The sequence below is a fragment of the Gymnoscopelus microlampas genome (genome assembly GCF_963454915.1).
Source record: "Gymnoscopelus microlampas genome assembly, chromosome: 16".
Classification (NCBI taxonomy): domain Eukaryota; kingdom Metazoa; phylum Chordata; class Actinopteri; order Myctophiformes; family Myctophidae; genus Gymnoscopelus; species Gymnoscopelus microlampas.
In genome coordinates, this window is record NC_139953.1 from 34,585,867 (window position 1) to 34,600,758 (window position 14,892).

General features: G+C 40.9%; 1 protein-coding gene across 2 annotated transcripts; it reads left to right on the forward strand.

Annotated features, from left to right (window-relative positions):
* The first annotated feature begins 321 nt into the window (after positions 1 to 321).
* Positions 322 to 14,124, forward strand: btbd9 (BTB (POZ) domain containing 9). 2 transcript variants are annotated; one of them, XM_084081701.1, is made up of 11 exons: positions 322 to 505; positions 2,772 to 2,996; positions 3,789 to 4,152; positions 5,015 to 5,282; positions 5,826 to 6,045; positions 7,327 to 7,446; positions 7,964 to 8,073; positions 8,494 to 8,683; positions 9,166 to 9,273; positions 10,135 to 10,213; positions 10,470 to 14,124. In XM_084081701.1, exons 2-11 carry the CDS (start codon positions 2,812 to 2,814, stop codon positions 10,743 to 10,745), a joined length of 1,920 nt encoding a protein of 639 aa, XP_083937827.1. In that variant the 5' UTR covers positions 322 to 505; positions 2,772 to 2,811; the 3' UTR covers positions 10,746 to 14,124. The 2 variants fall into 2 exon arrangements, with proteins under 2 accessions (XP_083937827.1, XP_083937826.1); XM_084081700.1 differs by having other exon boundaries at positions 322 to 489.
* The last annotated feature ends 768 nt before the right edge of the window (positions 14,125 to 14,892 follow it).

Sequence of the window (14,892 nt, forward strand, 5' to 3'; positions counted from 1 at the left end):
GTTGCCATGTCCGCTTATTATAAGCGACTTTGGGCTTGTTTTCAAGCCAAGGACCCCCAAATTAATATATATTTGTCTGCAGACCCCCATCTGAAAATATTTTATGCCAGGGACCCCAATACAAGATTTATTTGTGTTCCACATTTTTTTAAATTAAATTCAATTGTTTTCAAATAGCAGATCTATCTTGTAGATTGGCTATTTTCAATTAGCCAATGTTTAAAGGGTGAAGGGCTTGCTTCTTTTAGGCTTGTTTTCGTAGACCTGGTTGCTTATTTCTTTCACAACATCTGGCAACACCGCTGCTTCCGTATCCGCTGGAATTATTTGGCTTGCTGCTGCTTTAACCTTAAAACTACGACTGAATTTTACCACTTTTTCTGTGAGTTTTGGGCCTAAACATAACATTACACACGGGATAACGTCAAACGAACGGCCGTTCGGTGCAGAATACCAGGGGGGAGAACGGAAGGCCGCCGGTGTTGTCGGGTTAGTGTTTGTGACGGTGTGTCTGGTTGTAAACATCCCTTCATATCCTGGTTTAAAGTCTCTTGCTTTCTTTTTCATTCTCTTCCATCATTATGTTCGTGTGTTGTGCTGGGTTTAATGGGTTTAATAGGCTCTGCGTGAAAGATACGACTCCGTTTTATGTCGTCTACTGTTTAATAGGTTAGTCCATTTGATTTAACGCTACTGTCGTGCTTCTTCTGCAGGTTAACCTAAGCTAACAGTTATTTAGCCTTGTGGCTAACATTAGCCCCGGCCAGACTGTGTGACCAGCAGGTGGTATTTAACGCTTAGCTTGCTTCAGTAATCTCTTGTCATAGCTAACAACAACACACATGGCCTTATTGTCTCACTGAACCGTGTTGTTTGTGTGAACTAATAGTACAGTTAAACTGTTCCTCATTGCTGGGGGAACTACCTGGAAGAACCCAGTCAAGGATCTGGGTGTTCTGTTCACTAGCCATAGAATAGGCATTTGCTGATATTCCATACATAACATTGCATTTATTCTATACCGGTGTTTCTCAAACTTTTACATTTCAAGGACACCCCTTAACTTTGACAGTATACAAATAGAACCAAATGGACCCGTTAGATTTACAGACTTATAAGGGTCAACTCAATTTTGAACCCCCTCAAGGAACCCTGAGAGTACCTGGACCCCACTTTAAGAACCACTGTTATATACTGTATTCACAGCTAAGAAGAACCACTGTTCTATATTGTATACACCGCTGGCCGCTGCAGAACACGTAAAGCATATGAGCACACAAATTAACATGTGTGATTACAATTACCCCACATTGACTGTCTGCAACCCACCTGACTTTGTGTACCATCATGTGTACAGCATGTGCTCATTGAAGGAAGTGTTGAGTGCTGCTGTGATTGTCATCACATCACATACAGTGAATGTGGTCTGTGTGAAACTTGTGGACGGGTGTTGTGCCAGATCTTTCAAATGTATATGATATTAGATGACCAGAACTGATTCCCAAGTCGCAGCAATTTATTATTGGGTGCAGGGGTGGGAAAAGTTTTTTTATACTTAAGTAAAAGTATCAATACTGCAATGTAGTTTACTCTGTTACAAGTAGAAGTCCCATATTCAAAATATACTTAAAGTACCAAAAGTAAAAGTAATCATTGTGCAGAATGTCCCATTTGTCAAGTTCATAATGTATACAAAATGTTTTGAATAAATTGTACTTAATTGTACTTTTAAAAGTACATTAGTTATTTTGCACCACTGATATTAGATGACCAGCACTGACTCCTGCAGTTGCAGCAATTTATTATTGGGTGATTACACATGGTGCGCTACAAATTAGAATGCCACCAAGATGAATCGCTCCACAACAATGCATTGTGTGTACTATGGCTGTGTATAATGGAATACATGATGCTATGTATGGAATATCAGACAGCTATTCTGTTCACGTGAACAACAAGCTGAACTTGACTGTCAACTTTGAGGCCTTCTACCTAAAGGGGCAGAGCAAGCTGTTCAGCCTGAGGAAGCTCAGCTTCAATGTGTGCAACAGCATGCTGCAGATGTTCTACCAGGTGGTGGTAGCTAGGGCTTACGAATTACATTTTAGTTGACGATTAATTGTCATTAAAATAATTGAAATGAGTCATTTAATCTATACATTTACATTCATGTTTAGATGTACTATGGCCAAAACAGGCCATATACTTAATAAGACCACTACATATAAGCTCACTACAATACTTGTAGATCAGCTATGTCCTCTATAAAACTTCTTTCAAATGTATGAACATCTTGGGCAGATATATTGGCCTGGTTTAAATACGGTGTATTGTTGATTCACATTCATTATCGGCACACGGTCCTACTATATGCATGTGTGTTGCTTTTAGATTGTATATTAAATATTAAATGCTCTCTGTATATACTGTACTGTACATTCTACATGCACAAAACCTTCGCCTCCATTTCCACCCCCATCGGTGGCCCATACACTATGCAGTGTGCACGCACCTTACCAGCCCGTGCAGAACGCCAGGTTGAATGTTAAGTCATCTGCATTTACGTATATTATTTTGGTACCCTTTTTGTTACTAGTGTTTCTACTTCTCTGTTCTTGTTCTCTTCCCTTACCTGTATCTTTGTTTCAGCCTTACTGCAGTGCTGCAATGATGAATCATGTTCCCTTGGAATTAATAATACATTATAAATATCTATCTTGACACATTTAACTTTTTAAAGTTTTAATGTTTGACTTTTTGTCCCATGTCAGATGTGACTGTGGTGGCGTCGCCGTCTTGTGACCTGTGATCATGAGTAACAGTCATCCCTTGCGTCCCCTGGCCTCCGTGTCTGAGATCGACCACATCCACCTGCTGTCAGAGCAGCTGGGTGCCCTGGTACCCGGTGAGGAGTACAGCGATGTCACCTTCATTGTGGAGGGGAAGCGCTTCCCGGCGCATCGGGTCATCCTGGCTGCTCGCTGTCATTACTTTAGGTATAGCCTACTACACATACACAATACAAACCTCAGTGTTCATTTAAATGTGAGAGTATGCAAATACTCCATTTTATACAATCTCAGAGTTGCATGTCCATAAAGGGTCCAATTGTGTCATCAACAGTGTGTAAAATGTTGAGTATGCATGTATGTTTGTGTAATGACGGTTGCACAGAGCTTCTTGGGAGTGTATCTAAATACATGACTAATTATGTATTTAATGTTTCTGCAAATGGAGTACAATGCAGGTATTCTTACAATTATGTGAATCCTCTTAGTAAAGTCATGGAGACTGGAGAGGCCTTATAACTGTATGTAAAGGTGAAGTCCCTGTAAACAAAGAAAAAAAGTCTTTAAATTTGAAAGCTGAAAACCAGACTTGTGCTTAAGTACTGTTTGCCCAGGCAGAACAGAGCAAGCAACACATCTGAGCAATCTTATTGACTTAAAACTAAAAACATCAGAGAGGGCTTTCAAACTAGCACAAAAGCACAAAACAATGACAAAATTATCACAGCAAAGGAACCTTTTTGAATGCACACAAATCTTTAATAGTGCTATTAAGCAGTGCAAACGTTCAAAAAGCACACTTAAAAGGCCACACACCGTACATGTGGGTCACATGTAACAGACAGAAAATGTGTTTCAAACTACTAGAGTTCTTCCTCAGATGGCAATCTCAGACAGAAATCTTCTGCAGGAGGAGCTTCCTTTTTTTTGGTGATTTCTTCTGTGTAGAGATATGTGTAATGTAAACCAAGATTGTTCTGCTTCTTATTACTTCCCTAGGGCACTTCTGTATGGCGGTATGAAAGAATCTCAGCCCCAGGCAGAGGTGTGTCTGGAGGAGACGCGTGCGGAGGCCTTCTCCATGCTCCTCCACTACCTTTACACGGGCCGTGCCAGCCTCAGCTCGGCCCGCGAGGAGGTTCTCTTGGACTTCCTGGGCCTGGCGCACCGCTACGGCCTGCAGCCGCTGGAGGACTCCACCTCGGAGTTCCTGCGCACCGTCTTACACACCAACAACGTTTGCTTGGTCTTCGATGTGGCCAGTCTCTACTCTCTGAGTGCGCTTAGCGCTGCCTGCTGTGCCTACATGGACAGACACGCCCCAGAGGTGCTGAATTCAGACGGTTTCCTCACACTGTCCAAGGTAAGAGATGGGATATAAAGTGGGTTCATTTTTGCGGAATGGCACACTTTTTGTTGGCATCCTGATTTAGCTGTCATCTTGATTTTGTTGTTGTGCTTTGTTATTTTCCCAATACATTATTTTTTAGTTTGTTAAATATTTTACAAGACCCCATTGCTGACCTCATCTGCACCAATTTACAATGTATTTTCTTTCCATGGTTCTGTCTCAACTACTGCAGCAGTTATCCTTAACACATTCCATGTCAGAGGTTAATCTCATAATGTACTCACCAGTGCCAGCGTTTTATTGTTGTTTTTTTGTTTTTTTCACGTCGCCATAGACCTTGTTAAAATCCTTAAGATTGAGCGCTGCACTGATTGTAAACATCGCGGAGATGTCCCTGCTTCTACCAGTGAAAACCACGTGTCAAACGGGGCATCCATGTTGTAGTTAGAGCGGTTTATGTTAAACAGTGATCAGCGAGGAGAGGAGGAACTACAAAGAGAAAATGGAGTTTCAGTTTCGTCATTAGAACGGTAGACTGAGAGAACGAGAGCAATCCATGGTCTCGAAGGGCGGATCCAAACCCAGGCGCCCGGAGCAGGCGCGTCCTCCGATTGCTTCACCAATCTATGTCCCCGCCTCCCCCCCCCTCCCCCCTCCCCCCCCCCCCCCGGTCTGTGCACGGAGCAGGCTGACGTCACCAAATTTAGAGCGACGCCCCTCTGCACTCTGAATGGTTAGGAGATAACAAGCTTCAAAGACCAGCGTTCCTGCATCGTTCCCCCAGACTTTTTTCTTTTGTAACAAAAAAAATGGCTGGGTTTCCGAGGCTATTAGAACGGAGGCCGACGGGCCTTTCATCTTTGTGTGTCTACAGATTGCCCTACTGACAGTGGTGAGGAGGGACTCTTTTGCATCCAGCGAAAGGGAGATCTTTCAGGCACTGTGCCGCTGGTGCAGGCAGCACGGGGAGGGGGCCGACACACAGGAAGTAATGTCGGCGGTGCGTCTGCCTTTGATGAGCCTGACGGAGATGCTCAACGTTGTTCGACCCTCAAGCCTGCTGAGCCCCGACGACCTGCTGGACGCCATCAAGACCCGCTCTGAGAGCCGCGACATGGACCTCAACTACCGTGGCATGCTAAGTGAGTTTATTATTATCTAAGTAGTACCCGTCATTCACGGGCAGTACCCGTTATCAGAGTGTTTGGAGGCCAATCTATGATGTCAGTTATCTCCATATTTGGGCGAGTTCAGGAATCCACACACGCACACTCTCAGATTCCTGGATGGATGCATAGATAGACAGACAGATTATAGTAGATCATAGTGGTATTAGAGGATGTTACGACACATATCTCAGCCAGTGGCCTGAGTATTTAGTACTTCATGTTGGTTTACTTTAGTGAAGCACTGAGGAGCAATTTGAGAGTTGTTCAAGTGTTTAATGTCATGCTCAAACCATCCATTGATCATTGTGTGCTCGGTACATAGATATCTGGTCATTCTGGAAGAGGAAGCTACCATGACCATAAAACGGTTTCTTCTTAAGATGAAATATATATTCTTTACCTTCTAAATTTATATTTATATCTATCTTATCTATTTTCTAGCTGCTGACATACAGCCATTTGCATTTATTCTACATGATGGCATTTATATAATATGTATTCTTGTGTCCATTTCAGTCCCAGAGGAGAACATAGCCACCATGAAGTATGGAGCCCAGGTGGTGAAGGGGGAGCTTAAGTCAGCTCTGTTGGATGGAGACACCCAGAACTATGATCTGGACCATGGATTCTCCAGACACCCCATAGAGGAGGACGGGCGGGCTGGCATCCAGATCAAACTGGGCCAGCCCTCCATCATCAACCACGTCAGACTCCTGCTATGGGACAGAGATAGCCGGTGAGAAGCTGTTTATTCTACTACTCCATCGCTGTTCAGTTTCCGATGTTATGTTTTTTTTCCTACTTGCCCTGCAGAGCAAATACTCCTCCAATCTAGTTTCCCCATCAAACTTTAACTTTTCCCGGCACGTAGATTTCTCTCAAATTATATCTAAAAAGCATTGCCTGTTGATTGTGTGAAACAGAACATGAGTTTCTTAAAAACAGAGAGGAAGAAAAACGATGTATCTGTATTACATGAATCACTATATTTAGTTGTAAATGTGAATTGGTTCCAAGTTCCAACTTTTAATTTATTTGAAGCAATATGGCAGAAACTGAACCTATCAAATCGAACAGTGGTCAGTTAAGATCAGACATGCTTAGAGGGCTCCAGAATAACCTTTCCACTGGTAGCACTGGTCAAGTAATGTCCCTAGACTCCGTGTTGCCTGCAAATGACAGCATCTGAGACCATGCAGATCTACAAGCAAACATCAACGTGGCATGCAACTCCATACCATGGGAGTGGGTTGTTTGTATGTGTGCTTGCACTGTATCCTCCTACACAACCTGACCAAAATGAAATCCAGTGATTTGAAAATGTAGCCAATGCGCATTTGAGGCAATTCACAACTGAGTTAAAAAATTATAATTAGACAATCAATATGTTTGTCTTGTGTGCTACCAGTGATTTGATTTAAATGAAATGACTTGTTTCTCGAGACATGACATGGTGATCTGATGATCACCATGCACTCGCACAAATGTGATCAAGTAACACTTTTGATTGCAGTCTAGAACCCTGCTCAGGCAGAGAGAGATTCAGAAAAGGCAGTCAGAGGCCGCCTGCAGAAATCAAGAATGAAAACAAAGACAAATCATTGCGCTCAATTGGTACTTGCCCAATCGGGCAGGCCTAGACAGGTTTCACTTGCCTGCAGGATTATTATTATTATTATTTTTTTTACTTGCCCCAGGTAAAAATGTCGGAACCTGTTGTTTATATTTGATATTTTAATTTAGAACTAGAATCTTTCATGTTTAACCCATTAAGACCCTGAAGCCGATTCTACGAATCATCCCTGTCGGGTGGAAACCTCATATGTCCAAAACGGTTACTTTTCAGGATTCAAATTCAAAAAACACAAAAGTAGCAGATCGACAAGCTCAAAACGTGTATATACAGAGGCGTTCCCAGCTTGAAAGGTATAACAACGAATAGGTGTAACAGGTCTAATGGGTTAAACAAAGAAAAGTGAGTGTGTGTCCCTGACGGAGTCTGTGTAAATATGTCCAGGTCCTACTCGTACTACATTGAAGTGTCCATGGATGAGCTGGACTGGGTGAGAGTGGTTGACCATGCCAAGTTCCTGTGTCGCTCCTGGCAGAACCTATACTTCACACCTCGTGTGAGCAGGTAAACCTCAACTTAACTTCTCATTTCTCTCCCTGCAATGATGTAATGGAGAATCAGCGATAGGCCCTGCGGCTATCAAAAAATAATGCATTGTGAACTTGTAGACCCGCTATCTTTGCTATTAAAAAAAGGGAAAAGAAAGAAAAGAATTGAAACTTTTGAAAAGTATGTGGATTTTTTTTAAACATTTGCCCAAAATAGGGACACAAGGGTTAATGTGGTTAAGTGTTTAGTTTTATGAACTGACCCGGTAGGGAGACTGTAATTTTAATAATACATAATAATAATAATTTAATAATAATTGAGTGTGTGCAAAGTGATGTCCTTTGTGTTTGTCTTGTCCAGGGAGTGTATGCCCCAGGCCATTACATTACAGTGTTAAATTATCCTTCACATTTCAGTAATCAATATATGCTTTTATAATATCACCTGTATCCGAATTGCTTTACAATGTTTACTTGGCACATTTCAGGTTCCGCAACAGTGTAATTTATCCTGCTCTTGTGTCTTGCTTTAGGTACGTTCGCATCGTGGGAACACACAACACTGTCAACAAAGTCTTCCACCTTGTGGCTTTTGAATGCATGTTCACCAACCGCCCATTTACACTTGAAAACGGCCTTGTAGGTGCGTAACTCAGGAATATCAAAGTAATCTGTTATCTTTATTGTTGTTTTTCACCAATACAACTTATTTTTTAATCCTACATTGCCTTAACCACTTTATAATTATAATAATTGTATTTAGTCCCTACTCTTTTGGGGTATTTCTTGTCACTGTCACTTCCTCTTAAGTGTCTTGCTCAGAGACACATACAGTTTTAATCGGCATCCCTATTCTTTTTTATTTATTTTTTCAAATGGCGAAAACAGCAAATCTACAATCTCACAACATGTCGCGATGCAGCATGTTGTGAGCTTGTAGATCAGTTATTTTCGCTATTCAACATACAACACAATATATAGGGCTTACATGGTTATTAATAACTCATAAAAGTAGTAGTAATACTAATAACAAGAATTGTCTTGCCCTGCCTTTTGTTCACAGTGCCCAGTGAGAACGTGGCGACCATCGCAGCCTGTTCCAGTGTGATTGAAGGGGTGAGCCGCAGTAGGAATGCACTGCTCAACGGAGACACACGCAACTATGACTGGGACTCGGGCTACACCTGCCACCAGCTGGGATCCGGGGCCATCGTCATCCAACTGGCACAACCCTACACGATAGGCTCGCTAAGGTACAAGAAGGTTGTCATTATGACGCGTTCTGGAAAATTAAGTGTCCAGAAAGCATTTATATCTTTAATGAATGACTTCATTATTTTTGTATTGGTAATTTTTTTGCTTTTATTAAGTCATTTGTTTTGTAAAACATCTTTGAGTATCTAGAAGTGTTTAATTATTATCATCATTATTATGTAATCGTGTTGTGTGTTCCCTCATCATTTCTTGATTATTTTCCAGTTGTAGTGCACACGTTGTCTGTCTTCATCGTGTGCATGCACTGGCGCCTAGTGGTAAAAAAAATATCTGTATAACAAGTATCTATTTGGTATCAAATATCAAACTCGTTGGAAGGTGTTTACACCAGCCCAGCCCTATTGTAAACACACTCTAATTTCGGATGTTGTGAAACCGACGTGAAGATAAAGTTTCAGCCATTAAAGGATTTGTCCTACATGACGGTCAAATAGCTCTCATATCTTCTTCCACCCGGCAGGCTGCTACTGTGGGACTGTGATGAACGCTCTTATAGTTACTACATCGAAGTCTCCACCAACCAGCAGCAGTGGACTAAGGTGGTGGACCGCACCAAGGTGGGATGTCGGTAAGTCGTGATCTGAACCCTGACACTTCTTGGTGTCGTAAAATGTTCATGACTGGTTCACTAATTCTGTGTGTACCTTAACCATAATAACCCCGTCATTGTCACTATTTTGGGCATGTTATTCAAGTAACTAATGCTCAAAAGATTTTAACATTTCAAAATATTTTACAAAATCTGATTTACAAAATCTGATTGGGCCACAGAACCCCATTTTAAGATTTTGTGCCAGGCACCCCCATAAGAGAAGTTTTTTGTTAGATTAGCTTGTGTACAGGATCCTACAACTGTCCATACTGCACTGTATGGACTGAGTGAAATCTATGATCTGAATTGTCATTCTTATACATTCATTCATTGGCTAACTTCTAGCCATGAAATCATACTGTTCCCCTTTTTGCCGGGGACCCCCTGGAACCCCCTCGAGGACCCTTGGGGGTCCCCGGACCCAACTTGAAGAACTGACCTAACTTGACACAACTTGACCTAAGTAGTTGAGTTGGTATTTTATTTCTTTGGATAGACTCATCAAGACACTCTCAAGACTGTTGACTCGCACAATTTTCAAATGCTTCCGTCATATCCTCTGGAAGCACTGGAAATGCGAAGAAACTACAGCGGATTACATTTTTTTTCTCGTAAATTTGACCTACTGTAAATCAGAATAGTCAACCCAGTCAACACACACAGCTTATTGCTTAGCAGAAATGGAAATTTAAAAATATATTTTAACGATATTTTTCCATTTGTGGAATAGTTGTTTGGCTTGAGAGAGAGAAAGCAACAAACAACACAATATCACATGGCGAAAGATCATTTGTGTAATTGTGTCAACTGTTTTTCTTTACCGCCCCTCCCTCGCAGATCATGGCAGACCCTCAAGTTTGACAAGCAGCCAGCCTCCTTCATCCGTATTGTGGGGACTCACAACACTGCAAACGAGGTTAGACAGCTGTTTGGGAGTCATCGCTGTAGAGCCTGACCGAAATACCGGCCATTAATCACTTTTCAACCTGGTGTCCCTATTTTGGGCATGTCTTTAAGAATAGTTGATCGACAAGCTCACATTTGTCACAGTTGTTGATCGGACATTTTTTACATTTAGAATAGGGCTTAAGTGTTAAAAAAAGAAATTTTGTTTGTGTTTATCTAAATTTTATCAAAATTGTGTCTCACTCCGTCTTTGCTCCTTGTCCCAGGTGTTCCATTGTGTCCACTTTGAGTGTCCGGCCCAGCTGGACGTCGAGGTCACCGAGGGGACTCCAGGCCGGGATGCTCCAGAGGCCGGCTCTTCCTCCTCCTCCCCACATCCTCGGCCGCCGCGGCCCGCACGCACACACAACCTGCACCCCTCCTCTCAGCCCTCCCAGCCCTTGCAGCTCCCCCAGCTCCCCCAGCCCTCCCAGCCCTCCCAGCCTTCCCAGGCTTCCTCATCCTCGTCCTCTTCCTCATCCCCCTTGCAACACAACCACTGAGAGAAATCCACTTCCTCGTCTCCTCGGTTCGAAGGTGTGGGAGAGAACTCAGACCATTCACGTTTTGCACAGCCTTGCCCCCCCCCCCCCCCCCCCCCCCCCACTTGCCCTCACTCCCCTCCAATAGCACTGCGAAGATGCTGCTAGGTATTTGTGTCATTGCAATAATCCACGGATCTCGTTTGCAGCGCGGCCATCGACAACTGTATCTGTAGTATAGCACCATGTACAAGGTAGAATGCTCAGTGTGAATTTATCCACTTGTAACTTCTACAAATGTAATTTGTACACATGATACACTCGATACCTTGCGTCCCTATTCTGGGGTGAACATTTGGCGAAAATAGCAAATCTACAAGCTCACACTGCGTCGCAACTTATTCTTATATTATATATATTATATTATATATTGAAAATACACCAACAACAAACTGGTAAGGAGCAAACACTTCATTGCGTAACTTAGTTACGTAGCCACCAACTCACCTATGGATGTCTGCAAATGCCGAATTGCAGTTTGAAAACGGCATAAGGACCCTGCCCTCGATAAGCAAGCAGCACTATTCATAAAAATGTACAATCTACACAGGACATACCATGCCACAGTCAATTAGAACTCTCGTAGAAAGTCTCAAAATCTGACCCATGCTCGACCCCATATTGAGCTTGTAGATCGACTATTTTTGGCGAGGATATTTAGTGTAGAGTGGGAAAAAAGGAGGGGGCCTAGTATAGACCCTTGGGGGGACTCCGGTCAGCTAAGTATATAGGGTTTAAGTGGTTAAATTAACACTCAGGATTTTACTGTGTAGGCACTCTAGTCCCGCCAGAATTCAAACCGAATGAAGGGAATACATTGTTTGGTTGATTCGACCCTACAAAGACAAATAGCAGTAACTACTTTTGTGAGTTTTTAAATGTCCATTCTTTTGATTAGTGTTTAGATTTCATAACAGGACAAATTGTACCAGTAACTGACACGAACCAAGTCTTCTGTACCGACCACACTTCTGGCAGGACAGGAGATGAACTTTATGGTCATTTTTCTAAGTCACTATTCACACAGTTAATGCTCCTTAGCTTTGTGGGCAGAATTTGTTCATACATCTTTTTTGTGAAGACGTTGTTACAGTAGCTGCCAGTGCCACGGCACTGACATTTTCACTTACTGTAAGTACAATAGAGGAATTTATGTTGCTTGTACAAAGATGAGGTACACACAGCAATATGGGCATACCACCAAAGATTGGACCACAGAACAAAATATTTGCTGAAGCTGTTTGACTTGTGTATCCCATGATATTTTTATGCAAACACACTCAATGTTATTTACATTATATGCACCTAAAATTATTCAGTATTCAACAGTCTTTCCTGACCAAAATTCCAATCTGTGGTCCTTAAATGGTATGCTTGACTTTTTTGATACTTTCAATTCATGCCTCAAGCAAGACTACAAAACAATTACATTTAAAATATTTAATTACCGTCTTAATTTAGTATTACTAAACACTTGAGTAGCTTAGCACAATTTGATTTGGAGAAACTAATTAGCACATAGAAGTGTAGTATGATTGATTATGATAAGTGTTTAATTTCAGTTGTGGAGAACGGACCAAATTATTTATGCACTTGAGCTTAAGGAAAAGTCGATGGATTATTAGACTGATACGCAGCTGTTACTGGCACTTTATTTGTACTCAAATCGTCGCTGTCTGGTGGAAACCTTGCATGTCCAACAACGTTAGTGTTCAGTAAAGAGGGTGTGTGTGTGGGGGGGGGGGGGGGGGGGGGGATAACCTGTATTCCAAAGGCTCCAAAGTAGTTATTATTTAGTCACAAGCTCTTGTTAATACTTTTCATTGGTTGGCTATTTATATGCTAACATTTTCCAAAAGTTTCAGATTCTTTAAAAAAAATAGTGAACATAGATATTCATGCTCACATTGGCTATTATCTCATTAATTTATGAAGAAAAAAAATATATATATGGTGGTGCAAGGTTTCTGCCCGAGATTGGCGATATACTGAAACAATGATAATAGTTTTGGTCCTCTTGCACCGAAGAACAACGCAGGAGTGCTGGATTTTGGAACTGTTCTCTTTTAGTATGTTACCACACTAATTTAAAAACTGAAATACTCTTTGATCTATCTGTCAAGTCTACGTAAATTGTCCATTGAGTCTGTGTGGTATTTGGGATATGATCGTGGTAATTTACAGTGTCCTTATTCCAGTGTATTCACCTGTGTGTTACTTTATGGATACGTATTTTATGCATACAATACTGTTGTATTGTTACTTAATTAAAATATACTGAACTTGCAAGGGTTTAATGTAAGTAAAAAGCTATTTTGTTTGTATACTTAGCTCTTATATTGTGTTTTTATACCCTTAAATTACATATTGGGGTGATTTTTATTCAAGCACTTATTGTGTACTTGCTATACTTTTCATAGGTTCATTTGTAGGTTAATACACTGGGATAAAACCATTGTAAAGTCTTATCATTTGTTTTAGATCTTTGTTTTAAGCTATTAGGGATGTAGTTCCTATGTTTCCTTTTATTTTCTTTTGACATTTTCTCTGTTCTGATGTTGCACTATGTGAGTTGTTGGAAGCTATCTCCCCCTCAACATTTTACAAAACAATTCATTAGTTGGCAGATCCTTGTTTGATGTGTCCTTTCCTATTTGAATCAGAGAGCTTACTTTGAGATTTGAAAATTAGTTGTAGAAAACAGACTCATCTCTCATCTATGTTTTGTTTTTTTCACCTGAAAAGATTTACTTAATATATTTATCTGGATAGTTCTGACCATTAACATGTGGTTTTATGTTTTTTTTTCCCTTGTTTGACTGCCTCCTGCCTGTTGTGTAGCCTATTCATAATAAGATAAAGCAACTGTTGTCATTGGTTATTCATGTTCATCATTGGGTGGCCTAAATCAGTGCATCACAAGACATTTTGACACGGTTGCAGACAAAGATATTTCTAAAGACAATGTGTTATTTAATGGGTCCTGACTTTGATGTGAAGTGGAATTTGGGTACCAGTGTGAAACCATTTGACAACCCCTGGTGTTTACCTGCTTTATTCACTGCCATTTAACATACAGCCGAGACTGAGTGCTGATAGAGATTGTTGTTACCCTTCTGTCCTCTTGTTATCTTTGAGAATGTCTAGTAAGCACTAAACATTGGTGATGTATCTGCTATTCTAAATACATTGTACTTAGAGCAGTGATACAAACAGCAAGGGTTTTGGGCAATGCCAGCGTGTAATACTGCTCGATAAATTGCCTCTACATTTTTGCTGGGATTTCATAGGGATTCCCTGTTTACTGCAAATGTTTAAATATAAATTTGATGCTGGGTCACATTTGTATTGTTTGTATTGTTACTTATCCATGGTCCAGAGAAATTCTCTTGCTACAGTAAAATGGCCTTATTGCAATGCATTAGTCAACAACTTTGTTTTCTATGAAGGAGATTTTCATTTACTACATTAATACTATTGTCACTGTACTTTTGTATAGGTTAATATATGCCTACTGGAGTCAGACCATTGTAAACTGCCCAGTAGCCTACAACATAAGTTTTAGAATCAAGAGAAGTGTTTAAGCAGTGACAGTGAACTAATTTGTATATGAAAACTCATATTTAATACTCAAAGAAAAAACATTTAATGTAATACTTCTATCATATGGAATTTTAACATCACCACTCCTTTTATGTGAATAATTGATGGAAAGACATGGTATTGCTGTAGGCCACAGCTTCGTAACTATTTGAACGACTTAAGCTCTATATTATGGTGGTGTGGGCTTTTAGATCAGATTAGTTTTCGAAAAATGATTTTATTTCTTTCACATATGATATTTCTCCCAACATAGGGATGTCTTTCAGGTTTAATATGGTACTGGTCATTATTATTGACATTTACCTACTACCTAGGACCACCCACAGGGCGACGTGTGAATGGGGGGGGGGTTCTAAACAGGGAAGCTAGTTGTAATTTATTTTTTCTTTGAAGGGAAGATTCGACACTATCCTCCCACGTTTATCTAACGTCGTTATATTGTTACTTTGTTTCTCGGTGTTCTACCATCGGATAGCAGTTTGTTGGGGGTTACAGTGCTTACAGA

Excerpts from the sequence above, each read along its gene's own strand:
- btbd9 (XM_084081701.1), top strand. The coding sequence starts at position 2,812 with ATGAGTAACAGTCATCCCTTGCGTCCCCTGGCCTCCGTGTCTGAGATC. Across the intron at positions 7,447-7,963 it reads TTCACACCTCGTGTGAGCAG|GTACGTTCGCATCGTGGGAA; the intron begins GTAAACCTCAAC and ends GTCTTGCTTTAG. Across the intron at positions 9,274-10,134 it reads CGCACCAAGGTGGGATGTCG|ATCATGGCAGACCCTCAAGT; the intron begins GTAAGTCGTGAT and ends CCTCCCTCGCAG.